The sequence below is a fragment of the Pyrgilauda ruficollis genome, unplaced genomic scaffold, assembly GCF_017590135.1.
Source record: "Pyrgilauda ruficollis isolate IOZ18807 unplaced genomic scaffold, ASM1759013v1 scaffold211, whole genome shotgun sequence".
NCBI classification, from domain to species: Eukaryota; Metazoa; Chordata; class Aves; order Passeriformes; family Passeridae; genus Pyrgilauda; species Pyrgilauda ruficollis.
In genome coordinates this window covers 332,018-360,011 of record NW_024520429.1, presented here as the reverse complement: position 1 = coordinate 360,011, position 27,994 = coordinate 332,018, and the positions used below count along the sequence as shown (strand labels likewise).

General features: G+C 49.9%; 2 protein-coding genes across 5 annotated transcripts; one reads left to right on the top strand and one right to left on the bottom strand.

Moving 5' to 3' along the window:
* Positions 1-21: 21 nt before the first annotated feature.
* On the top strand, positions 22-1,349 carry MEA1 (male-enhanced antigen 1). The gene is made up of 3 exons (XM_041468150.1): positions 22-389; positions 469-583; positions 650-1,349. Exons 1-3 carry the CDS (start codon positions 33-35, stop codon positions 811-813), a joined length of 636 nt encoding a protein of 211 aa, XP_041324084.1. The 5' UTR covers positions 22-32; the 3' UTR covers positions 814-1,349.
* On the bottom strand, positions 1,234-27,847 carry PPP2R5D (protein phosphatase 2 regulatory subunit B'delta). 4 transcript variants are annotated; one of them, XM_041468141.1, is made up of 16 exons: positions 27,703-27,847; positions 26,952-27,050; positions 20,290-20,512; positions 19,018-19,217; positions 18,525-18,635; positions 17,084-17,176; positions 16,495-16,625; positions 16,324-16,383; positions 15,560-15,668; positions 14,642-14,695; positions 11,715-11,885; positions 9,638-9,765; positions 7,625-7,726; positions 5,056-5,128; positions 4,479-4,595; positions 1,234-4,132 (listed from the first exon to the last, which is right to left on the bottom strand). In XM_041468141.1, exons 1-16 carry the CDS (start codon positions 27,727-27,729, stop codon positions 3,995-3,997), a joined length of 1,836 nt encoding a protein of 611 aa, XP_041324075.1. In that variant the 5' UTR covers positions 27,730-27,847; the 3' UTR covers positions 1,234-3,994. The 4 variants fall into 4 exon arrangements, with proteins under 4 accessions (XP_041324075.1, XP_041324077.1, XP_041324078.1 ...); XM_041468143.1 differs by having other exon boundaries at positions 20,290-20,509; XM_041468144.1 differs by lacking the exon at positions 27,703-27,847 and adding an exon at positions 27,500-27,584.
* Between the last annotated feature and the right edge of the window lie 147 nt (positions 27,848-27,994).

Sequence of the window (27,994 nt, the reverse complement as noted above, 5' to 3'; positions counted from 1 at the left end):
ACCGAGATGGTGACACTCGATGGCGACGCTCGATGGCACCGGCGGCGCGTGCCGGCGGCACCGCCCGCCGCGCCCGGGGCCCGCTTCGGGACTACAACACCCAGAGTGCCCCGCGGCGGCCGCGGCGGTTCCGGGTGGCGGCGGCAGCACCTCCTCGGCGCCGCGCCCGGTGTATGGCGGTGGTGCGGAGCATGGGCCCCGAGCGCGTCTGTCCCCGGGAGCCCGGGCCGCCGGAGGGCCCTGACGGCGCGGCGGGGTGGAGCGGCGATGAGGAGGAGGAGGAGGAGGAAGAGGAGGAGGGCGGCGGCGGGTACTTGTATCAGCCGCTGAGCCAGGAACCGGAGCAGGGCCTCGGCGACGCGGGCCCCGGCCTGCAGGAGCGGCTGCAGGTACCGCCCAGCGCCTCTCGCCGGGCCGGGGTCGGGGGCACCCGCGGTCCCGACCCCCGCTGCCCGCCTTTCTCCGCAGATGCTGAGGCTGCACCTGCCCGACCCGCCGGTGGACAGCGAGGAGGAGAATGAGGAGGAGGCAGCGGAAGGCGCCACGGCTCAGAGCAGCCACAGCTCCATCCCCATGGATGCAGGTAACTGCGTCTCCGGCGGGACCTTCCCGGGGCTCCGCCGCGGTCTCACGGCCTCTCTGTTCCCAGAGCATGTGGAGCTGGTGAAGAGGACGATGGCCAGCGTGAAGCTGCCCACCCTGGGCATCCCTGCCTGGGCCAACCAGATCTCGGAGGAGCAGTGGAAGGACGTGGTGCAGCGCACGCTGCAGGCCCGGCAGAGCCTCAGCGGCCCCCGGCCTCAGTGGAACTGAGGGCTGAACTGCGGCACAGGGGCTGCAAACCCCAGCCCTCCCTCCCTCCCTCTACCCTGGAAGCACCCACTGCCTCCGAGCCAGGTGCTGACAGGACTTGCCACTATCAACCTCCCAGTTTGTCCCACTGACATTGTCTGATTTTCCTTCCCACTCCTTCTTCTGGGTTCTGGCTGGTGCGTAAGTCAGTGTGATGACCTTGTGTTAGCTTCCTCTACCTCTGTGGAAGCAGATTGCTTTCCATGCCTGGATGTATATGGGGCAATGGGGCTTGGCTGGCTTTGCCCAGATTCCCTCAGGACAAACAGTGGACCTGGCCCCATGCTGACCGTACTAGAGAAACCACTCTCTCAACCAGGCTAGGGCCCCTCCTCTCAGGATAGGGTCTGTGTGTTGGAATATCACAGGTGGAGCAAGATGTGTCATTCCAAGAGATTGGTTTTATTTAGTTCTGTACATACAGGGACATCTGTACAAAATCCAACACTTTCATACTATGTAATGCTCTACTGAAAATAAAGTACACCATATGTACATATGAACTGTAAGCAGCTTAATACTTGTGTCCAGGGTGTGAATGCAGTAGTTTTGCTTTTTCCCTTGGGAGGAGCAAGCCAGGTGGAGTGGAAGAGGCAGCTCCAGTTCTGTCCCTTTGGCTGATGTGGGGAAAGGCATAGGCAGAAATGAGCAGCACTAATGCTAGAAACCAAGTATTGAGCAAGGGGCAGCTGTAGCGTGGCAGATGCAGGTCTGCCTAAGAGCAGTACATGTGGTGAGAGGGTGAGCACACTCCCCCCTGTCTCACATGGTCCCCTTCTGAGGTGTCCAGGACACTGGAATGAATAGGCAGCAAACAAAGGATGATGTGAAGGTACTAAGCCTAAGTTCCCTGACCCAAAACAAGACACAAAAAGCTATGGGAACATCAAAGCTGTACAGCACATAATCATGATGTGTTACAATCCTGCCCCTGCACATGGCACAACCCCAGCAGCATTCCTCTGGCCAGGGTCAGGGGCTGTCAGCAGAGACAGATCATCTGCAGGACAGTGCCAGCCCTGCACACCACAAGATTCTGTTCCCTCTGCAGGCAGAGCAGCCCACAGCGGGGAAAGGCAGCCACTGCCCAGCAGCAAGCAGGCTCAAGTGAGGGCATACCATGCTGTAGCAATCTAAAAATGAGGTCTTGGCTTACAGCACAATGCTAAGCAGCCAGCTGGAGAGCCTGTGCTGAAACAGGAAGGAGCCTCCCGCCCAGCCTGAGCCTGGCAGCCCTCATTTCCGCCGTGCTGCTCTGGCACCACCCGGTGCGTGTCCACATGCTGTGCCAGGCGTGAGGTAATTGATTGGCAGCTGATCATGAGCTCAGACTAATGTTCAAAATAAGCAATAACCTCCCTGAGGTGTTTCTGAAGTCTCCTGACGAACTGGCCCGTTGTGTGAGGCGGAGGGGAGGTGGGGCCCTGCGTGACTGGGGGGATCTCACACGTGCACCCGCCAGCTCCTCCCAAGAGATGGTGGCATTCCTGAAAAGGGCTGAGCCGGGAGAGAGCTACACGGGGCAGGGATGCAGGATACACAGGTCAAAACAGCCTTGCTGGGGTTGGAGGAAAGATGTGCTGCACACCAGCAGAAAGATTAGAGGGGGTGATCCTCTGACCTGGAAATGGTTTACTAGTGAGGACAAGCAGATACACCAGAACCTTCTACAACATCCCGTGCTGTTGCAAAGCAGTGCCAGGCTAGCACCAACCCCGCAGGCTCCCTGCACTACTGCAAACCCACTTAAGCTTATGTGTCAAGAAAGCAGGCACAGCAGCTAAGAAGCAAGGACTCCCTCTCTATGACAAACCAGCCTCTGAGGTGGCACCTTGGCCTGGCACTAAATCTGCACCACAAACAACAGGGGTGAAAGCTGGATCACAGTAGCGCCCAAGTGCTGCGCAAGCCCCGGGGCTATCAGCAAGTGTTTCTAAATGCTAAGTTAGCACAAGCCCCTGATGCACCAAGTGATAACTGACAAGGGCCTCGGGCCACAGCAGGTGCACACGTAACAGGACAGGTGAACTTTGCTCAGAGCACCCACAGAAGCGATTCAGCAGTAGTGCTTAGCCATTGATAATAATGAGGAGACAACTGAACACTCAAACTCAGCCACACCCCCGTGAGGTGTAGCCATTGCTTCCACTAGCTTGCGGAAATGACTAGCAGCACAAGCTTCCTAGAAACCCTGGCCCTGAAGAGCTAAGGATGGGATACAGAGACAAAGGGAGAGCTGCAGGAGTATTTTAATTGAGCAGGTAGAGGAAGAAAGTAGAAGTCAGTGGCTGACACCTGCTACAAAGCGGGAAGTTAATTCTGGGCCCACAATTAACCCGAGACATCGGGAAGGAAATGAGTCAGCACGGACCAACACAAACAGCAGAAGGAATTCACTTTCTCACAAGAGAGCTTCTAAGGATGCTCTAAAGGGAGGACTGCAATAGTATGTAGTGCTTGCACCCAGCTTAACTGGGGGTGGCAAAGCACTGAACCCCCACTCCACTGACAGGGGAACAAAACAAGGGGCTTGTAGCAAAAGAAAGGTGGAAGTAAACATTTCCTCCGCTGTGCATTAAGACCCTTCAGCTGTGGAGCTGCACCCCAAGGCAGACTGGAGAGGCAGCAGAGCCTTCACAAACTCTGCTTCTGCCCCAAGCTCAGCCTGGCCTCTGACCATGGCAGGGCTCAGCTGCACAGGCAGCACAGGGCAGGTGTGGCGGAGATGGGCACTTGGAGTTTGGAGCAGCACACTGAGCCATGCATGGCAGGCTCTGCACAACACAGAGCCTGAGCAAGGCTCTGGCTTCCTGGCAGAGTAAGAATCAGGTGGCAGCTCACAGTGAAGTGAGTCCTGCCTGGACTGATAAAAACAGAAGTCGGGCAGGCTCCCCTAATGCCTGCAGAGCCAAGGTGGGAAAGCAGGAGGATGGAGAAAAAGCAGGAGGACAGGACAGTGGTGAGATACAAGTTATAACATAAAACCAGATCTACCCTGGAGGTATGCAGATTGCAGATGGAGTGGAGGACAGGCACAGCTCACCATGTTCATTCCTTACTTATACATGAGAACCGAGTGCATTTCCATGACCCCTGGAGGAAAGGGATGGGGCAGAGCTTCCTGGGCCAGCTCGTGAGCCCGTCAGAGAGCCTCCTGGCTTGAGGTGAGAAACTCTTCTGCTCTCTTGTGGGCCTCCAAGGCTTTTATAGTGTAGACGTCCTGTGGAAGCTCAGACTTCCGGCGCAGCAGAACTTTGTCCTTCTTAATGTCTTTCAGCATCTACAAACAAATCAAAGGAGTCAGGAATCAGTAGCAAACCCCTTCATGCCTTCAGCCTCTGACTCCAACTGCTCTAGGTTATGCTGGGTGGCACTGCAGCATGCTTCAGAACAGGCTGAGAGCCAAACACAGACCAAAAGGACACAAGCAAGTCCCACTGGCACTTTTTCCAGAATGAGAAGGTTAGATAAACTCCACTCTTTAAACTACAGGTTGATCTCTTAATGATGAGGAGTGAGAATAGTGGCATTTACCTTCAGAACATTTGGAAAGAGCCAGTTCTGGCTATGCTGATGTGCTGGCTGGAGTGGGAGCAACTGTGAAAGGACTGGAGTCACGTACGCACCTGCACAGCCTCCGTCTCCACCGTTTTCTTCAGTAGCTGTATGTCCTCTGCAGTCGGGGTCTCCGTTTCCATACAGCACACAGACGGCAAGGGTAGAGGTGCATAATACATGGGGTACTGCAGACAACACAGACAGCTGCAGAGTCAGCACTCCATCCAACACCACACCTTGTCCCCCAGCATGCTAACAAGGCATGGCTCAGTTCTTCCAGCTGCCTTCTCTGGCCCCCGGAAAGGCAACAGTAGGGACACAGGCAAGGAAGAGTATCCTCTCCCCCCCGTGCCCTCTGACTCCCAGCATGCTGCATGTGCAGCTGCAGTTCACAGTGTGGTCCATAAACACACATATATGCTCTCGATAAGGTAGTACTTAGAGGTCAGTGCTACAGAGGGACAGCCTGATAAAACACTGCCAACATTCCCAGAACACTGATTTTTGGGAGAGACCCACCACTGCTGCAGCGGTGTCCACAGGACTGAGATCAGATGCTAAAACCTGCTCTCATGGGCTGAGGCAGCAGGTCAAGGCCCCCAGAACATTCTTGCCTCATTCATCCTAGGTCCTGTTGTCACTCACCTGGGGGTTCAGTCGAGCCAACTCCTCTATTTTCTGCCACATTTCTTCTCGTTCCTTCATCCTGAACCTTCCCCTGCACAGAGAGAGCGAGAGCAAGTGTGAACTCCTGGGGAAAGCACAGCTTTCACTCACAGGATGACAAAAGCAAGAGACAGCAGAAAAGTGCAGACAAGGGGAAGAGCTGCTCTGTCATTCAGAGACCCCTAATTCAACCTAATTCTAAATCTACAGGTGAGATGGGGCAAGAAGAGAGGACACACTACGGCTAGCAGAGGGTAGACAGGCATGCTCCTCGCTCACCTCAGAGCACAGGGTGGCCACACTGGGCTGCACAGGTACTTTTGGCCTGGCTTTGTGCTGCCAGGAGTAGAGCAGAGTGTCTGGTTTAATGCCAGAGTGTCTGGGGTAATGCCATGACACCAGTCTGGATTTCAAACACACATTTTCCTGGTGCTCCCCAGAAGCAGAGGGACAAACTATTTTCCAACAGAACTGGGGTTCCACTGCCCTCTGTTCCATCTCTCTCTAGCCATAACACACCAGAGAGCTGCCCAAACAGCCCAGGCATAGCTCTTGAACTTGGCACAGATTTTGGCATGCATGTGAAGTGACTGTTCAGCAGGGTCACTTATAAATCATAGGACAGTGAACGTTTGCTGCAAACAGAGGTGAGCATCGACCACCCCTTGTTATTCTCTTCTACATTTTAAACATCTGCACTAAAATCTCTGCTTTATGGCTATTAACCACATGACTTTCATCCCAGCTACTAGTCTCTCTAGTGCCCTATGTATCTATGTTAAGGAGTTCTTATACTCTGTAACGACATCACATTCTTTAGAGTCATGTAGGCTTAGAATGAGAATGAAGCTGCCAAGCAGCAGATTACTCCACCAGAAAACATAAGGTCACATAAACACCTCCAACAAACCAACCCCAAAACATCCCAAATGAATAACCCATTCGGGACAAGACGCCATCTGCCCCAACTTCCTCACTGGTTTTCTAAAGGATTCTGATAATCCAAAAGTTTAAAGGTGTCTGGGGAGACTAGAAAGGTGCAGTCAGCCCATTTGCACTGAACAGCAGAGACAGCCTCACCACATGTTCCTGCAGTCTGTCCCTCATGACCACCCTGGCTGTGGCTGCACATCTGGGGGTGCAGCAGTGACAGGCCTGAGCTGGCATGTCACTTATAGGCATGTTACCTAATTAAAAATGAGGCTAAGCCATAATCAGACCTCTCAACATCTGGTTGCAGCCTAACAGTGAACACACAACTCTCTCCTTTTCCCCATTTCCTATTTACTGAGTTTGTTTGCACATGCAATCCTTCCCACACATGCTGTTTTCTAGTTCACAGCATAAGGTTTTCTGAAACCTAATTAAGAACAGAGGCACTAGACAAAAAAAAATCATCTTAACATGAGCAGAAAACTGCAGCACTACCCATCCTTTTATTGGACAGCACTGAGCTGTTCAGTTGAGCTTTTTCAGAACAATTCTCCATCAGTCACACACCAGTGCTGGGAACAGTCACCTTCAGCAGCCCAGCAGCTAAACAGAGAGAAAACTCCTGATGGAAACACTAGGTAGATCTTGTAGGAAATGTACTGTGACTTAAAATGTATGTAAAGATATTGGTGGGCTTCATAAACGGCCTCGAATGGGAAAAAAAGAAAACTTGCTTGCTCCCATTTTAGATCCTAAAAAACCTTAATTTCTCCATAAGCAGGTTACTCATCTGAAGGTCTGATTCACAAATCAACTAATTACTTATTATTGAGTTATTGACCCCTATTTCACAAAACAACAGAATGTACCCCAGAGTTCTACACTCCCAGTAAGGATTATCTCTGCTCTCCCCACCAGCAGCCCTGGCTCATCCAGGAATGAGGAGCATTGTTTTACTATTTTATTTCACTAAGTCAGCAGAAAATAGATCCAAAAAAAAAAAAAAAAAGTTTCCTTCTCGCTTACTGGACTGACTCAGCTCACCAAGGCAAGCCATAGAAGCACCAAAATCAGCACAAGGCAGCAGAAAAAGTGGAGTTCTTTCCTCTTTACAGCATCATGGCACAGGTACTTGCTGAGCTCAGATTTTATCCCCACCATTCACTCTTTGAAACTGCAGGAATTATTCCATCTTTATCACTGGAAAATTGAAAGCATCCTGTGGCATGAAAGATGCATTATGCCCACTGCAGCAAAACTCTTCAGAAAAGCCTTTCTAAAGCAATAGATTCTACTGACATCACTACAACATTTATGAACTGGTAAGTATTTCCAAGGCAGAACAAAGCTGAGTATTCTCTATGTGGCAATCTATTTGCTCATGACTCAGCAAACTCTATCAACCTTTTCTAGGCTACCTGCTTCAGCAGGACTGAAAGGGTTTTTATCAGGGTACACCTTATCCCTGCTCATAGTTATGGCTAAGGAATCCTACTTTTTGACAGAATTACTTACCACCTTTCCATTTCCCCTCTGCCTACTGGCATCTACCATCTGTTACTGTACCCCAAAGAGACTTTAGGATCAAGTTACTTGTCAAAAACCTCTTACTCACTTCTGCTTCTCTGCCTTGTATTGCTGTGTGCAGTCATCAAAAAGCTTTTGGTTCATCTCCATGAAGAGCTTCAGTGCATTGTAGATCAGCCCATGAATTGTCCTGCAAAAGAACAAGGAAAGGAGAACAAGTCATGGTGGGCAGGTTCTTACACCTCAGCTGGCACCAGCAGCACAGACAGGAGGTAACAGCAGCAGCAACTCATTCTACAGTGATGTGGCAAAAGACTCTCACACAACCCCAGCTCTCACCAAGGCAAAATCCCTTCCATAAACACAGCAGGAACTGTACAACAGGGGGAAAGAGATGGAAAAGAAAGAGAAGACCCTGGGACAGGCCTGCTGTGGTCAGAATAATGAGAGCAAAAATACACATTCATGTGTTCATTTCTTGCAGTCAGAAGTGGGAAATGAAGGGGGGCCTGTTCAAGGCTGTTTTCGAGGGGACTTTAGTGCCTCCCACTGTTCACACCACATATACACAGTGCATATACACCACATATACACAATGACTTTTTTGGGCTGCCAGTATTTGGTCATGAGCTTTTCTACTGAGCTGCCCAAAACACAGCCAGGCAGCAGCCCTGAAGAGATGGGAACCAGCACACAGAATATCGCAGAAGAAAAGTCAGCTCTGTGTCAGTGATTTATAGATAGCTTGCACTGTGTGTGAACTCCCTATGGGACAAAGACTCTCCTAGGAAATGAAAACAAGTGTTGAAGCTGTCTCTGAAATACCTGACCCAGAGGCAAAAGATGAGATTCAGCAGACTAAGCTCTGTGTCTCTACCAGCACTGCAAATGGAATATCAAAGAGCAATGCAACCCTGCTAGACTTAAGCAGGCTGTCTGACCAAATAGATGAAATATGTGAAGGAAGAGGATAATCTGAGGTACACAACCTGCCCTGAGAATATGTGGCTGTTGCTCAAAGACAAGGAGAAATAAGAGGAAAAGACTTTCAGAACTCCTTCTTCAATACCACTGGGAAGCAGACCAGAAAAGACAGGAACAGCAGAATCACGAATCTTGGCTGCTGCAGGGACATGGAATGGGTGAAGGGTTTCAGACAAGAACATAAAGTCCTTTTCTGAGCTCTGGACTTGTCCAGCCTCCCTAGAATTAATTTTTAGCTAATTCACTAAAGGAAGTGTGTTAAATCAAATTAATTAAACTTGAATTAATTAGGTAAGGTATTAAATGAAGAAGTCAGAAGAAAGGAAGTTGATAAGAGAACCATAAAACAGAGTAGCATCTAGGAATCAGACACAGGGGACAATATTTGACATGGACAGCTGCCCAGTTAGTTCTGCTTTCTCTGTTTTTCCTGTACTCAAGGAGTCAGGCACTGCATTAGCCAAGTTCTCTGGTCACAGAGAACATAAGGGTGGGACATTAGTTAACAAGCAGCCAGAAGTCAGATGGAAAATCTACTGCACACTTGTGAGAGACTGGCAACATTAGTGACAGGCAGGTATCAAACTCTATGCAGACTCAATGGCCCCAAGGCTGGTAAAAGCAGGTGCCTAAACCCTTGCAGAAGCAAGCCACTCTGGTCTGCTGTGGCCCTTTTCCGTGCTGTGAAGAGATGGCTGGGGGCAAAATCAGAGGACTCAGTGTAAGTCCTTCCCAAGCAATGGCAGTCACCAGCAACAGGGAACATAATCAAATAAAATGGAAAACCTGCTGAGTGGTTTCTCTTATGCTGCTGGCATACTTCCCTGAATAAGTCAGCTGAACTGACCCAGCAGGACTGTTCAATGAAGGGTTCCTCTAATAGGACACTGGCAGACTGGTTGGGCACAAGGGTCTTGGTTTTCCTGGGGTGCTGACAGAAAACTCAGAGGGTTCAGGAAATCTTTTTCCATGATACACACTGATACCACCACCAACCCCCAGTCTCAGCAGCTGCTGCCACCAAGCACCATGCATTGCTGCACTGCAGCAGCATGCCCCAAGACTGCCAGTGGGTCAGACAATCCAGCAAGTGTCAGAGCACGGGGGAAAGACCTACTTGTTCCAGTGACTCTTGGAGTTCTTGTAGAGTGCTGGAAACATGATTGGGAGGATTTTGGCTGCATTATCGCTGATCAGGCTCATGATATATTCATTGTTCCAATAGTACAGCGCTCGCTCTGCCACCTGCAGCAGGAGAGAAAGGCATCCTTGAAGAGGCTCCTTCCAGTAACACCTGTGGTGCACAGGGAAGCCACCACCCAGCCAAGGAGCCCACGTGCTTCCCCACAGCACAGGGCTGACCTTCATGAACTTCTATGAGGCCATACATCCTTTGCCTTAGACACTTCTCACTTTTCTGAGACAAGCCTCATGTACTTGAACAGACAAGCCTACTGTCTTATATCATCAATATAGTGAAGATTCCAACACCCTTTACACAACACTTGACAGTAATGTCATCTACTACAGGTCCCAATTCAGATTAGCTTCAAGCCTTCTTCATTTCCTCAGACTGTCCTCTGTAAAGTTCCATTCCTCCCTGGCTTTTCCACAACAGAGTCTCTCAGGGCTTTGAAGCATGCTTCAGTCGCCAGTCCCACAATTCAACCCCCTGATTTAGTAAAGGTGAAAATATGGAAAATCTTGGGACAGCCATCCTGCTCTAACAAGACAAACAAGTCAAACAAGTTTCTGCACAGTGACAGACAATGCAGGCTAATTTCTGCATTTAGTGCTAGCTTGAGAATGGCCTAAAAACCTAGAAAAAGAGACATGCAGACTCAGTTTTGCATTTCAGATAATGCAGAACTTGCTATATCCCCTTAATATTCCACACAAGTAAATTAAATGAAACTCACTTTGTGTTTACTTACCTAGCTTTTGGTTTGCAAGATCTGGTTAAGCTTTTTTTTGCTAGATTAACACACAATCCATTCAGAGAAAACTCATTCCCACCAAAGTGCTCAGACTCACCAAGAAGTCAATTCCTAATTTTGCTCTTCAGACAAGCTGTAGACTGCTCAGCCTGACTGTATGGGATGCCTTTGGGATTAATTCTCTTACGCTCTAAAGTGTTTGCACCTTCTCCAGGTTTCTCAGTATTGTTCTTCAGAGTTTGGCAGCAGATGAGGGCTGCTATCAAGTACAGGATGTCTCTCCTCCAGCCTTTACCCTACTTTATGTAAGCTCCTTAGTTCCTTCTGGTAGCTGCCTCCACACCCAAAGGTCACATCAGTCCTTTGGTTCCCACCACCACACCAGTAATCCATGTCCAGCTGGTTTCCATCATGCTCCCCTAGACCTTTACACAAAACTGATTTTTTTACATACGTGTGTGATCTAGACTGACCTTTTTTTTGGCTTGTAAACACATGACTTTGTACCTCTCTATATGAAAAGACAAACTGAAGCCAGCCTGCCTCACTGTGCAGTCTCACTGGGAGATGACTGAGTCATTTTTTCTTTAACACTCCACCTATGCCTCAGTCAACCATGTGTTTGACCAGCAAGCTCTCTTCTTCCTGGGCACTCTTCATGGCAGTCTAAAACAGTGAGTGAAGAACACCTGCTAGGAGCTACTAGCAGGTCCCACCACCCTTAAGACAACCATCCACAGAGATGATATTAGCCAGCTACCACACCAGTTTCCCTTCAGTGGAAACAAGGAAGAAACAGACTCCAGCACTTCTCCAGTATACCTCACTCTTTACTATCTGTGCCAGAATAAAACAAAGGACTTTCCCAGCACAGTGTCTTTGATTGGCCTCTCTCCAATACTGCAGAGTGCTCGGTTTTACTTCAACAGGGTGACCCTGGATGGATCTTCTCTGTCCTTGCTAGCCAGAACAGGAGATGGCAGAGCACCTGTGCTCCAGCCCCAGCCTGCTGCAGCACAGTGCTGAACAGCACAGAGCAGCAGGAGAGGCTCCACAGATCTGCTCTGTTTTCTCTTTGGATGAGCTCATGCTGTGGTTGTGCTGAGGATTCTCACTGCTTCCCACCACGTGTCACCCCAATACTTGCCCTGGTCACACCTCCACGTGCCAGATACAAGCCCAAAACTGTGGTATCACCCTCATATGCCAAGTGGATTACAAGTCAATGCTCCATCTCCTCCCTGAGCTGCAACCTACCTGGAAGTGTGGGCTGGAGACACATTTGGCCAACTGCCTGAACAAGGGCTCCATAACTTTCACAAACTCAGATGGCTCAATCACATCCAGGATCTCCTCCAGCTCATTTAGAAACATCACCTCTTTGGGACTGTGAGTTTTCGGCCAGAACTTCAGCAAGCCCACAATCACCTGAGTGGGAGGAGTACAGAGACACTTAGAGGCTCAAAGTCAACACCAGCTGCAAAATAAATTTTTAAGTGTCTGGTCACAACAGCAAGAGGGGAGGAAGTAACAGAATAGACTTTCTCAGTAAGTCAGGACAGGTGACCAGTGAAAAAAGAAGACAAAAGCCCAAACCCTGCAAAGTTACACTCATGGCAGCAGCTCTGCCTAGGTTGCTATGATTTCTTATTACAAGCAAAAAGCTTACAATAATTTCTTATCCCCATCACAGCTTAACACAGAAGGGTGAAACTGGAGTGGGCAGCACCGGCAGACAGTGCAAAGTAACCACAGAAGTTCAACTAATGAAACTAGAAATGCTATAGAGAAGGTCTCTGAAGAGTCATTATTCAAAACACTACAGAGCTTGAATACTGGGGAGCACTGAATAAATAAAGCAATGGATGGGTTTGGGACAAGGAAAGGAAATACTACTTCACACAAAAGTAACTGGATTATGGAACTCATTCTTGAAAGACTTTGTAGAGACTCGAAGTTGAAACAGACTCCAGAATGGAACAGACAAGTTTATGGAGTTTACACCTAATGGTCATAATCAAATATGACAATGCAGATGCAACTTCTAGCTGAGTAAAACTATTGCTTACAAGAACAGGGAAGGACTATATCTCACTAGATTTTATTTGTTTATTTTTAATACTGCTTCCTGTCCTACCCATCTGCTTCTAGCCTATAAAGGTGGGATCGAAGATGCGGCAGACCTTCACTCTGTTGGAAGAAGAGATGCTTACTCTGTGGACACAGAGTCACACACAGCTGGCCATAGGAGCTGCCCTTTCAAACCCCTGTACTTCAGCTACCTGATGCTGAAGTCAGGCACTTGAGAGGAAGTTCAGAGCAGCAGAGGGACAGTAGTGGGCAGTGCAACAACAGGATTAGAGATATCTGAGCATTATGTTTCTGCCAACTCAAGGTTTGAGAAACCAGCAGACCATTATCCCCAATGTTTGTCATTATTCATGTCTGCCATTCAGGCAGAGTCAGCTTCAATGACTCAGAAGTCATTTCACCTACAACTAAGGTGGCGTGAGGTGTCTGGAGTCTGTGTTTGCTGTTGCTGAGCACATCTGAGGCCTTGCTCACCTGACAGTCTTTCAGACTGCTGTTGAGGCAAGAGCTACCATGTCAAGCCTTGCTGAGCAAGCTTCTGGGAGGCCATTTGAGGCAAGTGTGGACCCAGGGAGTAATCTGGCCTCTTTCCAGCACTGCTGGTAACATCTCTCTGTGCATTCAGACTTGCTGATGCACAAGCCCTGTAATTCTTCCAGACTTCAGTTACACCAGTCATCTTGGGGGTCTATTCAAAACTCTCACAAGCAAGGTGCTTCAACAGAAACCAAGCTGTGACAGTATGGTCTTGGTATGCCTGGTTGAAACACAACACAACATCTACTGAAGGCAGTGAAATTGGGTCATTCCACTGCTTTCCACAAGCACCAAGCCAGACCTGGCTCTGTAATCCAGGGGCCACTAAACAGTTATCCAGAAAAAAGTGATGAGCTACAGAGCTTTACTGTCTGAACAAACTGCAAAGTGAAGCCTACGAATATTGACAGATTTCCATTTCTTTCTTCTCCCGCAACCTTTGAGGTGCTTTGGCAGGAGGCTGTAGGACTGGATGTCAGCCACAGGAAGTACTCAGCATGATCAGGAAGCTACTTTAAGCGGTTTGTTTCAGAGCAGGCTTCTGGGAACAAAGGAAATGGAGGACCCAGGTTTAAAGGAAAAGCTAGGAGGTCTGCTTCAGCACTGCTGGTGTCAGAGCTGTGGAGCCAGAAAGCTGACAACAGCTGACCAGCTTCTACCCAGCACAGGCAGGCTCACCATGGGCACACACGTTTGAGCCCAAGAACAGGACGACCTCAGCCAGCATTACTCATTAAAACACTCACACTTTTGGTGCTCCCTGCTACAGTGACAGAAGTGTGTGTTCTCTGCCCATCTGCTGTTTTGAGCCTGTGAAGCTCAGCTCTGTAGAAGACATTTCCTGGCCTGCAGTGGGTGGAGAAACACTTGTCTCCTTCTTGCACTCTCTGCCAAGCTGGCATTTAGCCTGGTTAACACTGCAGGTTCATGCAGACAGTAACTAGAATATGTGAGGTCACCATTTACACTGCTCACATTTTAGAACCTGCTGTTTCCCAGCACTATATCCTGAAGGTAAATGTGTCTACAATGTGGCTTACCTCTACAAAAGTAGCAGACTGATGCTAAAGCTGGAAGGGGAATACTTTCAGGAAGGAACAGTGGCATGCCTAAGTAGATGTTGTGTCCCAGGTTCCTAACCTCATCCCCACAATTCTGCAGCCAACTCCAGCAGTCTGGAGGAACTCTTACTATTTCAGGGCTCCCACAAGCTCTGGTTCCATCAGATGGTTATGTATTTTGTCTCTGCAGTATCCCTCATTAGCCAGAAGCTCTGCCCTGGAAGAACAGCTTGGTATCCTGTTCCTTCTGCTACACCAAGATCTGAAGCATAAAGGAAGATTAGCCCACTTTCCTGAAGCTTTCAGGAGAGAATGCTAAAGGCTTGCACATGAGGAGTACAGCTGCTTCTTCCCCCAGGGAGCCAGGCAAACCCAGTAAACAATACCACTGACTCCCAGCCCCTTTACAGCAAGGGTGAAAAAAGGCTTCTCTAAGGAAGCTGTGAAGCTTTTTGGGATTTGACTGTCACACAGAAGTGAAGCAAGATTACTCACTGGCTCTGTCAAGCTGCTGTCTTTCTCCAAGAACTGTACAACACAGTATGCCAGCTGTAGGAAAAAAAAAAACATGGCAAGATTAGAGCTTCCTCAAATATACCCAAGACTAAGTGCTTCCACCTCCTAGGCTGGAAGTAACACCATGCCCATTATGTTGCAGCTCTAAACAAATCCAGTTTACTGATGGCCAGTGAAGACTTTAAGACCAAGGAGGCAGGGCCTGAGATCAGGACATTTGTGTAATTTAAAGGACAAAACTTCAGTCACCCAGAGCAGTCCACAGCCAATACATTCAGATGAAGGTACAGCTGCACACAATGGGGAAGAACAAACCTGACTGACACGAAGCTCTGCCCCACAGAAACAGGGCTGAGAGAACAGACATCCCTACTTAGTACCCATTTTTTTTTACTTCCTATCCGAAGTTCTCATCTTCTCTATTCTTCTGTTATGTACTCAAAATTGGAAGAAATTAATCTCTAAACCGATCTAGCAGACTAGCAAGCCAACTTCTCCACATATCTCAGTGGTGACTAATAGCTGATACACCACATGCACAGGCTGATGACTGCAGCTAGGAAATTTACCTCTCTGGTTTCAGCAGGCCCCCAATATTTCACAAGCTTCCAGTACAGAAAGACAAAGCAAGCCACAGCATTAAGACACTGGGAAATGTCAGGATACTCTCCTATAATCCAGTGGCACAGGCCCAGACAGCACAAGAATGGAACAACCACTACAGTATGGGACTAGTGCAGAGCCCAGAACATCTCACAGCAGGAACTTTGTGCTATGTGGCTTGGTGGATAGCTATAAACAACTAGCTTACAAAAAATTATAAATATATAGAGCTTTTAACAGCTGTAAGCTTTTGCAAAAATCCCAATCTGCCCTTGAACTTGAAGCACTTCTCACCTGTGGATGGTACACACTGAGAGACTTCACTTTGTGCAGTGGTAACAAGACTCTGATGAGGAACATCTTGTGCTCTTCCTTCAGAGGCAAAGCAAACCCATTGATTATGCTGAGAAGAAACAAGAGTCTTGTTAAAATTTTGACCAAGCAGAAATTCAGTGCCTCTCACCAGCCCCTTGAGGAAGCACCAACCAAAAGTGTGGTCACTGCAGCCCAGCCTGCACACTGAGCTCAGCAAGAGTGTTCTTGGCAGGCACCACAAGGAAATGTCTCTGATGGAGCCTGGACTCTGCTCTGTCCCTGCCACACTGAGCCCACACACACTTAGGCAGAACCTCTGGGGAGGGCCAGCACTGAAGCAGCTCAGTGCTTGAGTCTTGTGCATTACAGAACAGGAGGATGGCAGCACAACAGGGCCACAAACAGAAGGGAAGCTGAAACCTGGGAGAAGGCTGCCCATTGCTAAGGCTTCTCAGAGCTGTGAGAAGCTCTGCTCTGTCACTGCCTGCTGAGGCAAGATAGCAAGTGTGACTGGACTCAAACTCTAAAGAACAGGAGACAGACCTGAGGAGGAGAAGGCTACCACTGTATTTATCAGCACGCTGGGGAATACCAGCACACTTTATGCTCTGTCAGACAGATTCTCTGGAAGAGGTACCTCCTGCAAGGACTGCTGAAGGAAGGCACTGCCTTTTCAGACAGCACACTGGGCTGGGAGGCCATTCTCACTATGGGCCCTCTGGGACTCCCAAAAGTGGCCTTACCTTCCCAGGATCTCCAGCAGCTCTGCAATCCCATTGTGGTGTTCTGTTTCATAGATGAACCTAAAGAGAAGGATGGGAAGTCATTGCCAAATGCTGGATACAGTTTGATAAGCAAGAGGAAGGAAACATGCTGGAGACAGGGAGTCTAAATGGTAGTAAGAAAGACCTCACCTGTAAAATATATTATTGATCTGCCTCCTCACATATGCTCTCAGACCCAGGAACTTCCCATAGATCCTGTGCAGAATAGTTTTTAGGAAGTCTCGTTCTCTGGGGTCTTCACTGTCAAAGAGATCCAGCAGCTGTGGGGAGAGAAATTCAGTCAGTGCCTGCATACTGCCTGTCTGGGCAAAGCTACCAGCACCACTGGGCACTGCTCCTCTGTGGCAAAAACAGCCCTTTCAGTTGAGTGATGCCTTCAGCACCCTGAGCACAGTGGTCATTTCCCTGAAACATGTGACCTCCTAGTCACAAGCTGGAGCCATCATCATTTCTTTCACCTTCAGAAGCACAGGGATGGCCTGCACATTCTACAAAGCTGCACATCCCCAGCTTTCCCCTGCAAGGCCCCTGTGCCCCCCTCCATCTGTACAATGAGTTATGAGTTCCAGTGACTACAGCTCACACACAGTCTTGCCCTGCACAGAAAATTCTCTGCTCATTCAGGACAAATAAAGAACAGTCACATCATCAAGCACCAAAATCTACTGCACATTCTTCATAAAGGTGGTGCTCAGTGGCAGGGGCAGCGATTACTTACAGACAGCACAAACTTCTGGTCAATGTATTTCTTGGCTACATTTGGTTGAAAGTCAGGCGACTCCAGGAACCTGAGGAAGAACTCGTACACCAGCTGTTGGGGGAAAAGGAGAGATTACTTAGAAATCTCCCTGTCCTCTCACCAGTGTTTACTTCAGATTTTATGTTCTTCTTCTCCTTAAGGATTCAGGGAAAAGCCAGGAAGCCCAAACAGGAGCATAAAACCCAGTGTTTCCTTACCCACTGGGATCAGCTCAGCTGCCCTTGCTTTAATGGGCAGGGGTCTCTGGTGGCACATAACTGCCCGAATCTGCGTGAGATCTCATCACCTCCCAAAGATAACATCCACCTACTCAGATTAAGACATTAGGCCTGGGAAACTCTTCTCCCATCTTCAGCACACATCCCTACAGAGATCAGAAATCTCCAGAGATGGCAAAGGCTCAGACTCACTGGATGCCCTTGAGACATGCCAAGGAATAACAGTAGAGCAGAAAAATGAAACAGACCCCAAAAAAACATGCAGTGTCCTCTGCCTCCTGGGTACTGACTCAAGGTTGGCTTGGCCTCACTAAGCCAGGAGAGCCGCACGCTGTGTCCCACTTGGAAAACAAAGGGCAGCTTGCTTTAAGAGGGCTGTCAGTGCTGAAACATCAACTTCTGGCCCTGCTGTTCTCTGAGAGGACTGAGTCCACTCTCATCCCTCCCAGTGGTTCTGAGGGGCCACTAGGCCAAACAAGATCAATGCATTTGAAAGGTCTGACTGGAGTTGAAGGAATGATAGGACCATGCATCTACAGGTAGGGCCTAGCTGGCAAGGACAGCAGTAAAAAAACTGAGATGTTGACCAAAAAGCTCAGCAATCAGTTGCCACAAATCCCTGCTGGCTGCTGCTGACTCAATTCTGAGAAACAAATGCTGCCTTGCATTCACAGCACTCTGGTGCTGAAGACACGCTATTTCTATCAATGCTCACATCCCTATGTCAACTGCAGCAGTGAGAAGTGATTAACCACTGCTGCAGAATGACACCTTATTTCTTCTCTGTATTTTCTGCTTCATTCTGCAGTACCTGCCTCTTTTTCTGCCTTTGTCTGCTTGACAACACATCCCTGTGCAAGTGCCTTGACCTTTCCTCATGACTTCCACTGCTGAGCTTTGCTAAACCATGCTCACTTAGCATTTTCCTAACCCTTTTTACCTAGTCTGTCTAAAGCCATCTGCAGGTGAATGTTGCATACAGGCATCAGCCAGCTCACAGGACAGCCTTGCTTCCTGCACTAGCTAAGAGCCACCTCTGACCCCTGGGGGGCAGGCCTGGTCTTTCCCCAGCAACCCTTGCAGGCTGGTGAAGCAGCAGTGGCAGGGCTGGCAGCCTCTACATGGATTCTTAACTTCCTGGAAATAAATTCACCAGATCTATATCCCCCACCTCTCCTCACCTGAAGGTGTGGCCAGGCAGCCTCTAATGTAGGCTCATCTTCTTCAGGGTCAAATTCTGCTCCAGTGGGATTGGAAGATGGTGGGAGTGTCCGGAAGAGGTTCACTGAAAACTGAGGTGAGTGAAAAAGTTGCATGAATGACATTCTGACACCTCATGATGGTCCTCCATACAGTAAACCCTTCACTGCAGTGTGACACACTGTGATTTGTCACAGCTGTCCACACACGCTGATCCCTTCCTGCAGGCTGCAGGGCTACAGTCTGCACAGGACCTCCCCAGAGTGCCAGAGACAAGAGTTTCCAGCTCTCCCTACAGCAGACACTGACACTACCACCACCCCCACACACACTTCTCTTTCTGGAGGTGGGTAGGTAAGGAATGGCTAGGACTGGGGTCACACTCCTCTCTGACAAATCCCCATCCCCTCCTCCTCCCACACTTCCCTACTTCTTTGACACACAAGCCACACAAACGCTGGCTCCATGCCCTACCATGATAACAGCTTCAGGGTAGATGGCCTCGGTGACAACATCACGGTTGTGTGTGATGTATTCCACCATCTCATTGAGACCTGCTCGCTTCACCTCCTTGAACTTCAGGTCACTGAGGGGGTCAGAGATGAAGTCAAAAAGAACACAGCACTGCCGCAGCTTCTGGATGAAAAGCTCTTCTCGTTCATGTGGAGGAGCATCTGTCAGAGAAAGCAGGGACATTTGTCCTTGGAGACAGGCAGAGCATCTTCCTGGCTTACCCAGGTAGCACAGTGGTTTGCTCCCTGTGGTTTCCCCCTCCCCTGTCACACTGCTCTTGAACTGCTGGAGGGGAAGAGGGAGAGGCAGTGTTATCCCTGCTATGGACATGGGACAAGGGAGGCAGAGAGGCTGCCAGGCCTCTGAAGCAACTATCCTGTGAGGGGATTTCAAATGGGGTAGCAGTTTCTAACCTGATAAGCATTGATCTCTTCCGTGTACAGAGAACACTGAAAAGGGAACTCAACCAGCTCCCACCACAGACCAGTGACAGCCATGCCCTGCACCCCAGAGACACAAAGGGAGCTGGGCAGCACAGACTGTAGCCCCTCCTGCCAGAGAATAGGGTGGAAGAGAGGGGCCAGGGTGGCAGGAGCTGTACATTAACAGATTCTCTTTTTGATACAACTGGAAACTACACATTGCCTCAGCCTTCCCCAAAGGCTTGTCTCTGTCTCTGAGCAACACTAAGCAATGGCTCTGCCTCAATGACTGCTGAAAATGCTTTCTCCTTGTCCATACTCATGCTTAATTGCAACATAATGTACACTAAGTGCTAATACCGAGTTGCCCTGATGTGGACAGGTTCAATTGCACTATCGTAATTTGCAATGGAAACACAATGAGGAGGAAGCCTGCTCCTTCCCCAGGAATGGGTGGATGTAGGAACCAAGGACAGTCTGCACCAAGGTCTCTGCACTTTACCACCTTCCTGCACAACCTGCTGAAGAATCTGAGGCAATCCTCAGTACATGGAAGCAGGTTTAAATACCTCAACTGGGAAGGTAACTATGAAGTTTGCATCCAGAATACTCTGATTATTTTAGACCATCCATCAATTCTCTACATGCTAACAAGCCAAGCACCTTTCCCAGAACCATCCTTGCTGCACTGCCACTGTAACTAGCTGGACACTGGAAGGGCTGCTTTGGGAAGAACCCTTACATCACTGCACTCTGCCTGGAGAAACTGCAGCTTGTCATGCAGGTCACTTCCACCCCACTGCCTCTTTACCTTTGAGGGCTGGGAGTTTTTGCAGCTCCCGGTTTTTGCTCAGATTGAAACGGGAAGAGCTGTGCCGGCGCTCCTTCTTCACAATCTGGGGTCCCCCTGAGTACTTGATTTTATTCAGCTGGGTTGGGGGGGGAGCGCTGTTACTGGGCCGCTTGTTTGAAGTTGGCTGCTGTTGTGGCTGCTGCTGTGGCTGCTGAGGCTGCTGCTGAGGCTGCTGGGCCTGGTGAGAGAGAAAAGAGTAAAACAACTCAGAAGCTTTTACCTACAAGCCTCGTAAGCAGACGCCATCAGCATCTTCTTGGAACGAAGAAACCAGGCAGGTTTTTCACTGTTGCACTTGCAGTTGGGTGCATCTCACCAGCTCTAGAGCTGCTGGTTGCCTTTGAAGCATACCTGCAAAGTAAACATCAGTTTTACTCATGTCTGCAAGGTACCACAAAGACACTGGAGCCTCTCAGCACAGCCAGTGCTACGGATATGGAAAGCAAAGTCACATCTTGTGACAAAATTACATGAAGAAGAAACAAGAACTTTCTGTGGTCCAAACAGAAATCTCAGCGCGCTGCTGTCCCTGCAGAACTCTGTACAGCACACAACAAGCAAGTTTAGAAAACTAGCCATTTGCTTTCTTGTCCTTGTGCAGGGAATCACTTGTGAAAAAGCAAAGCATGTCGTACAGAGCAGACATAAAGGCCTTGGAAAGGCAATAGTGAGGCCCACTACAATCACTGCTGCATTCATGGTCCAGGAGCACCTATAAACCACATGGATCACACATACATATAAACATACACAACCTTGGCTGTGGGCTCTCCCAGCCCATGCTGGCTGCTCTCTCCCATCTCTGCCTCACTGTTGTCTGGACTTTTGTAGATGGGCTTTTTCCACATCACTCCTTTTAGCCACACAAACTCTCAGCCTGCATTCTCCTCTCCCACTGCACTCCTGTTACACTGCACTAACAGAGGCACCTTTCTCATGTTTAGCATGTGACCAGAAACTCAAGCCAGGGTTTGCTCAGCTCAGCTCTCTTCTGACCTTGCTGAAGCTCTCCTGGTTCAAGTCCCACTTGGACCATAATGACTCAATAACTGACTCTTTAATTTCACACTGACCCAACCTGTGGAAAACTCAGACAAAAGAGGGCAACATCCTGCCAGGAAGCAGAGGGATTAGCTGGAACCAGCACCCAGCCTACCCTGGCTGTGCTGCATGAGCCACCTCCTTCCTGCTGGTACACGAAGCCAAGGAGCTGCAGGATGAACCTGTTTAGGATACAGCAAGAATAGCACAATGGATGGGGAGCAGAGGGAGTGAAATTCTTGGACATCACCTCCTTCTTTCCCTATAATTCTCAGCTGCCACATAGAGCATGGTGGTATGAATGCAGACCTCGCAAGAACATGACCAGCAGTGCTCTAAGGGAGTGCAGGAGCTCAGCAGAGCTCACCACCCTCCAGATGGCCAGTCTGTTCCTGGCTGAGCTGCAGCTACTCTGCACAGTCCTTTCCTTGAACTGGTTTCCAAAGAGGTGCAGCACAACACTGCAGTTCAAGAGCAAGAGTTACTGTACCTGCAGCATGTGGGAAGGCAGCAAAGTAGGAACAGGGAAAGCTGTCTACAAGGAGATGTTGCTCTACAGATTGGGATCTGTAGAGCAAGTGTAAAGACTCTCCGTAGACAACAGGGCCCAAGGCAAAACACCCAATTTTTTTGCCAAGCCATTACTTTGAATGAGAAATCAGAAAAGTTCTGGTCTGGCTTTGTTTGAAGGAAATCTTGAGTGGTTCTGTTTCAAGCTCAGCTCCAAGCCAAGGTGGGGGGAGGACAACAAGACTTGAACTCTCTGCAGTTTACATTTGTTTCAATTCCCCTCACAGAGCATTGTCCCATGATGAGAGGAGGGAGCCAGATGAGCTTGTGATAAAAACTGCAGTGTCTGCCAAACAAAGCAGGCCCAGACTACAAACTGGAGGCAACTTATCCTAAAGAGTAGTCTCTGCTCAGTTAAGCCAGGACAAAGCCTTGCTGGCCAGCCTCCAAGACTGAAAAGTTCATTCCTCACCCTGAATATCTGGGTATCAGGGCAGTGTGAGCCACTCAAAATATTGTTCGACTGCCTTTGGGAATCCTCAGCTCTGCATCATTCTCCTTCCACAGGGAAGAAGAGAAAAATCTGAATGCTGAGCCACTACAGAGCAAAGATGGTAGAGAGAGAAGCAGGAGATGGACTGGTGGCCTCCCAGGTAACACTGAAGGAAGCAGGACACATGGGCCCTCCTAGCAGACAGGACATGCCTGTGTACTCCTCACCCACCCAAAAACACCACAGGCAAATGTTCAGAGCATGGTGTGTTTACTGTATGTGAACAGGCTGCATCAGGGGGCTGGAAAAATCCACCAGCCTTCAACAGTCCACAGTCTTCAACATCTTGCATGAAGAGAGACAAAACATAGTTTCAGGTTTAGCTGCCAGCTATTTAAGAAACAGTCATGTACATGCAAAAGTCCCACAGCTGAGATTGCTAGGGAAAACCTGATGGTTGGAGAGGTCAGATATACTCATACGCTGCAGTGCTCAGAGGGTTTATGATGGGCTGCTTGTACAGGCACTTTCTGGGATCAAGTTGAATCCCTGCTTTCAGGAGGTGCTTCCTGTGGCAGGCCTGCTGTCCTGCTGCCTTCAACACCTCCTACCTTGGCACATGAATCAGTAGAGGCTTATTTTAAGTTTCCTAACACTTTCTTCTCTGAAGTTTCCATCCCTGAAAACACAGCAGACTACTGAACCTGAAAGCTTTTCTCCTCATGTTCAGACTCTTTCCCTGACACCAACACCAGCCAACTGCTCCATGGCTGCAGGCACCTCTCTACCTGAGCAGACTCAGCCCCTTCCTGACAAGCAGAGCTCACACACCATGACAAAGCCGACAGCTTGTTGGCTTTTGCTGTGGCTGCTGCACTGAACATGCTGAAGTGACCAGAGAATAGCACCAAGCACAGTGGGGTAGTCCCACTTTCCCCACTGCAGTGGAGCAGCTCCTTGTGCCAACAGGACAGGCCACCCCTAAATGAAACTGAATTAGAACTCCTGCACACAGGCTCCCTGCCTCCAGAGCACTTCCTCCCCACTGGTTCCCACCACCTCTCCTCCTAGTTAGGAACTTGCCTGCACAAGTCAATGAGCCCCAGGCCCTGAGCTTGCTCTGTGCCATTCCTCTCCACCCCAGAGAACAGAGATCCTCTTCCCCCAGCCACCCTGAGCTGTGCTAGCTCCTCCTGCTCTCCCCTGCCCGTGCATGACCTCACCTCTGCAGGCACTCCTACTGCAGCTGGGTGCATCGACACTCAGGAAGCCCTTTCTGCCTCACTGGTCCCTTGAGCATCCCCTGCTTGCTAAGCTTCCCAGCCCAGATCTGCTCTCAGCTCCTCCTCCTCAGATGACTCTTCCCTTCCCATCCCTCAAGTCAGTACCTGCTCTCTTTGTCTGCTGTTACACAGCTTCCCTATTAAAATGAGGCTCTCTGCCTCAGAAGTAACACGAACACACTGTAATGCCTGTCTCTGAATAATGAACTCCAGGTACTGCAGTAACAAGCCCCATGGAGATATGTGCAAAACATGAAAATACAGCTCACTGAAAAGATACACCCTCTCCCAGAGCTGCAAATCTCATCAGCAAGGCTCCAAGCTGCCCTTGAGGCTGCAGAGCAACTCCCATCTTTACTGCTGCTAATGCCTGCTCCCACTTCCAGGTCATTAACTCTTTTCCCCACCCAGCTGCCTCTCCCAGTCTTTCTGGCCACGAGGAGTAACTCTTTCTCATCCTCTCATTCAACACTGCCTTGGTCTCTGACATTATTTATTTTTTTCCCCTTAAACAGCTACACAGAAATTCCCTGCGTTCACATGCAGAGGGACTGAACTAAACATACCTTTAATTTCCCACTCCCTGCTCTCATGTTTTACTCCACTGCTCCTTGTCTCTTCCACAGCAAACTGTCCCCCCAAAGCCAGGGGCTGGCCAAGCTCTGCTGGCTATTCACATCAGAGAGATGCTCATCTTGGAGTAAAACTAAGAGCACTGCAGTACCCCTGTACTTAAGAGAGAATCCAACACCTGCCTTCCCTTGTGGATGTGCCTGCTTTTCCACATATCTGCCCTTCCAGATTCAGCTCCACTAAAAGCTCCTTTGCTGCAGAGAACAAAGCACTTTGCTTAGGGGGTTCTGGACTGGCTCCTACCCTCTTCATCTCCCTCCACAGAGATCCCCATAGGAGCTCTTTGTCCACCGCATTTGCCCAGATCCATCAAAACAGAGCTGCTCTGCAACAAGCTTCACTCATCCCACCAGCTAGACAAGACAAAACAAATCATAACTTTCTGGTACCAGGATAAATTAAAGCTGGTTCTTTCCCCTACTCCATGGAGCATGGTGTGAGAGAGAAAAGCAAAAGCTGGAAGAGGGCTGCCCACATCCTGCTCCCCTGCTGCAAGCCCAGTAAGCATCTACTGAGATACGAAGAAAAAGGAAAGATCTCTTTAGTGCACCCAATTTTCACTCTAGAACAGGGAACCAACCAACCACAACTCCACAAGGGAATTCACAGGGCATGAAACTCTCACAATGGCAGCAGAGGTACCCAGGGTGGGCTCAGCCCATCAACCCCACCAGACCACACCACTCCCAGCATTTCACAAGTCAAACCACCTCTTGCTTCTGACATAAGGAAGGAGTTTTGCTCCCAGCACACATTACCTAATTCTTCACACATTGTGAAAGTCAAAATACCTTTCTGTGTTTCCTGAAGAGCAAGAAAATCGCATTCAAACTGGTATACATTTCTTCTTATCAACCAAAGAGCTCTCCTCCATTCTGCATCAGAGTACTCCAGAGACAGGAAAGCACCAAGAGGGAACAAACTTCACTGCAGACTCAACAGAGAAAGGAAGAGACCTGTGGCAGTACACACTGCAGAAGTGTCTCCTTTCTGCTCTGCTCTCTGTTCCTATGATCAAAGGAGACGCAGCTTTCCATCTTAAAGGAGGGCTGGATTTTGTCTGGAGTATGAGGAAGTGGCTAGGTATGTTTTGTGGGAGGGAATTTCAGACACATCACTTCTAAGTTTCTCCTGCACCCAGGCAAATATTACATGCCATTTCAGGTCACAAAAGGAAGCTTGTCACCTGTGACATTCTTCCCTTCTTACTGCACCACTTGCAACCAGGAGAGCAGTGCCACAACCACTGCTGATTTGGATGGGCACATCAGAGTGACCTGCTTTGCTGGCTATCCATTGCAAGACTCAGACTTTCCTACACCTTTCCAGAGCTGTGAACTCAGCAAAGAGTTCCACACAAATAAAAGGAAAGTCTGACCCCATAATGCCAACGCAGGAGTTCTCTCACTTCCTTGGAGTCTGCAGGCAGCTCTCCCACCAATCTGGTTTAAGCTGCATACACAGAACAAAACAGACAGAGGAAAAGGCCAGGGTGGAGGATCTACAAAACTGCTGCCTGCTCCAAGGCACACAAAGTAAGGCTGATTCCTTGCTGCCCACATGGCAGGTGCACAAAACTGAGTGGCTCGTAGTAGGTTTATTTTCTGAGGCTCTGCAATGCAGATCTGTGCTTCGGAGTAGACTCTAAAATAAAACACTGACTACAGCCATGCCACTGTACTACACATTTCTTGTGAGTCTTTATTAGCCCTACATCTCTCCCATGCCCAGCCCTCCAAATGACAAGCACAATGTGCTCCAGATAAGACTAGAGCACACAAGCTTCTATGGATGTAGAAGCGGCACAGCTTGTTTGCCAAATTGCAGCATTAAAATAAATAAACCACACATAAATGCATGCTTCCTCAGATGTGTATAACATCCTTCTGAGACAATTCTCAAATTCCACAACCACTGCCTGAAAGCCAAACAAAATCAGGACTACCAGAAAAGTTCCACTGAACACAACTTTGTGCTAATTCTAAGGACAGCTTATCATGCTATCATATTCTGCTGAGGCCATTCTAATGTATCTACCCTGGCAACATCCAAACTGAGAGTGAGACTGCACATCTGGGAATACAGACTGTGCCTTCTTGTGAGGAATGCTGCATTCAGCAACAAGGCTGTTATATCAAAGGAGAGCCATTGAATCTCTAGCAGTTTATTCTTTCAAGTGTTCCTATCCATTGCTTCCTAATCTCACTCCTCCAGAAAATGCCTCAGAAGAACAGATCTTTTCCTCTTGCTTCTCACTACTCTCCCACTCTGACACAAAGTGACAACGGAGTTGATGGCACTTTGCTCTGACAGCAGCAAGGAGGCTGCTCCCATCTGCCAGGCTTCCACCTCCTTGATAATCATGGCGTGTCCCTTTCTGGGCAGCCAACTTTGCCATGCCCTGCCCACCTCTGTGAGCACCACTTGCCCTCAGCTTTGTGCCAAATGTCTTTTTGCAGGTCTGTAGGGTATGAGACTCATCCGGTCTCATCCATAATCATTGTTCCCTTTGGGCCAATTTTCCTTCTCCGACTTCCTAAGATCCTGGTGACATGTGTTATCTGGTGGAACAGCTTGAAGTAGTTAAAATGAAAGATTTAATTCCTCCCCAAAGATTAGTTTGCACATGCACACTGCTGTACCCAAGGTGAAAGCCTTACCTCTTCTGAATTCTCTGCCCCACCATCCTTCCCGCTACTGCTGCTGCTGCTGCTGCTGCTGCCAGGCTTTGTGGTGCTTTTGGTAGACTTTGGAGACTCCTGAAAGGATGAGAACACACTCAGAGAAAACTCCACCTTGTTCAGAATTTTAGCATCTCTCTGCAGAGCTCAGGTGTGTGCTGCCACAGACCACTCCCGCAGCACGCCCTGCTCCGGACACCCACTCCCAGCCCTTTCTCCCTGGGAAAGGCATCCTGAACGGCTCCCGCGGCGGCTGACGCCCAGGGCGAGGCCAGGCTCCCAAGCCCAGGAGCGATGTTGGCATCTCCCGCCCCGGTCACCGCGGGCTGACCCCGGCGGGGCACCTGCGGGTGCCAGGGCCGTGTGCCCACCCAGCCCTTCCCCGGGGCGCGGCCTCATCGGAGATACGCGGTGCCAGGGCGCCCACAGCCCCGGCCCAGCCGCCCTAGGCGGCGGCAGAGGCCGATCCGAGCCCTCACCCCGCCGGCGGAGGGAGCAGCGGGGCCAGGGCGTGGGTGCGGCCGTACCTCCCCCACCGGGAGCATCCCCGCGGCCGGCGGAGCGCGCAGGGCGGGCCGGGCCGGGCCGGGCTCGCACGGAGGCACCCGCCCCCGCCCGAGGGCTGAGCCGAGGGAAGGCCGCGCCGGGGAGGGGCGGCGGGAGCGAGCCGTCGGCCGCCGCGCCGCGCGCGGGAGCTCCCCCAGCGCCGCCGCCGCCCCCAGGGCCGCACCTTCTCCTTCTTCAGCTTGTAGGGCATGGTGAGCGCCGGCCCCCAACCGCTCCGCGCCCGCCGCCGCCGCCGCCGCCTGCGCCCGGGCCCGGCCGCAGCGCCCCGCTCCCATTGGGCCAGGCGCGCCGGCCTGCCTAGCAACAGCCTCCGCCGCCGCCGCGTGCCGCTGACGCAGGGCGGCCGATTTTTCTGATTGGCCGCAGGGCGCGCGGGCGCCGGGCACGCCCTCGGAGGCGGGGCTGCGGGAGCGGCTCTTCCGGGGCAGCGGCCCGGGCGCGGGTTCGGGCTCGCC

What these genes read in the sequence shown, in the direction of transcription:
- MEA1 (XM_041468150.1), top strand. Translation starts at nt 33, where the DNA reads ATGGCACCGGCGGCGCGTGCCGGCGGCACCGCCCGCCGCGCCCGGGGC. An exon ending in GCCTGCAGGAGCGGCTGCAG is followed by an intron (nt 390 to 468) that starts GTACCGCCCAGC and finishes CTTTCTCCGCAG; the next exon opens with ATGCTGAGGCTGCACCTGCC. An exon ending in CTCCATCCCCATGGATGCAG is followed by an intron (nt 584 to 649) that starts GTAACTGCGTCT and finishes CTCTGTTCCCAG; the next exon opens with AGCATGTGGAGCTGGTGAAG.
- PPP2R5D (XM_041468141.1), bottom strand. Translation starts at nt 27,729, where the DNA reads ATGCCCTACAAGCTGAAGAAGGAGAAG. An exon ending in ACCCTGAAGCTGTTATCATG is followed by an intron (nt 18,636 to 19,017) that starts GTAGGGCATGGA and finishes CACTCACCTCAG; the next exon opens with TTTTCAGTGAACCTCTTCCG. An exon ending in CTGCCTGGCCACACCTTCAG is followed by an intron (nt 17,177 to 18,524) that starts GTGAGGAGAGGT and finishes TTCCCCCAACAG; the next exon opens with CTGGTGTACGAGTTCTTCCT.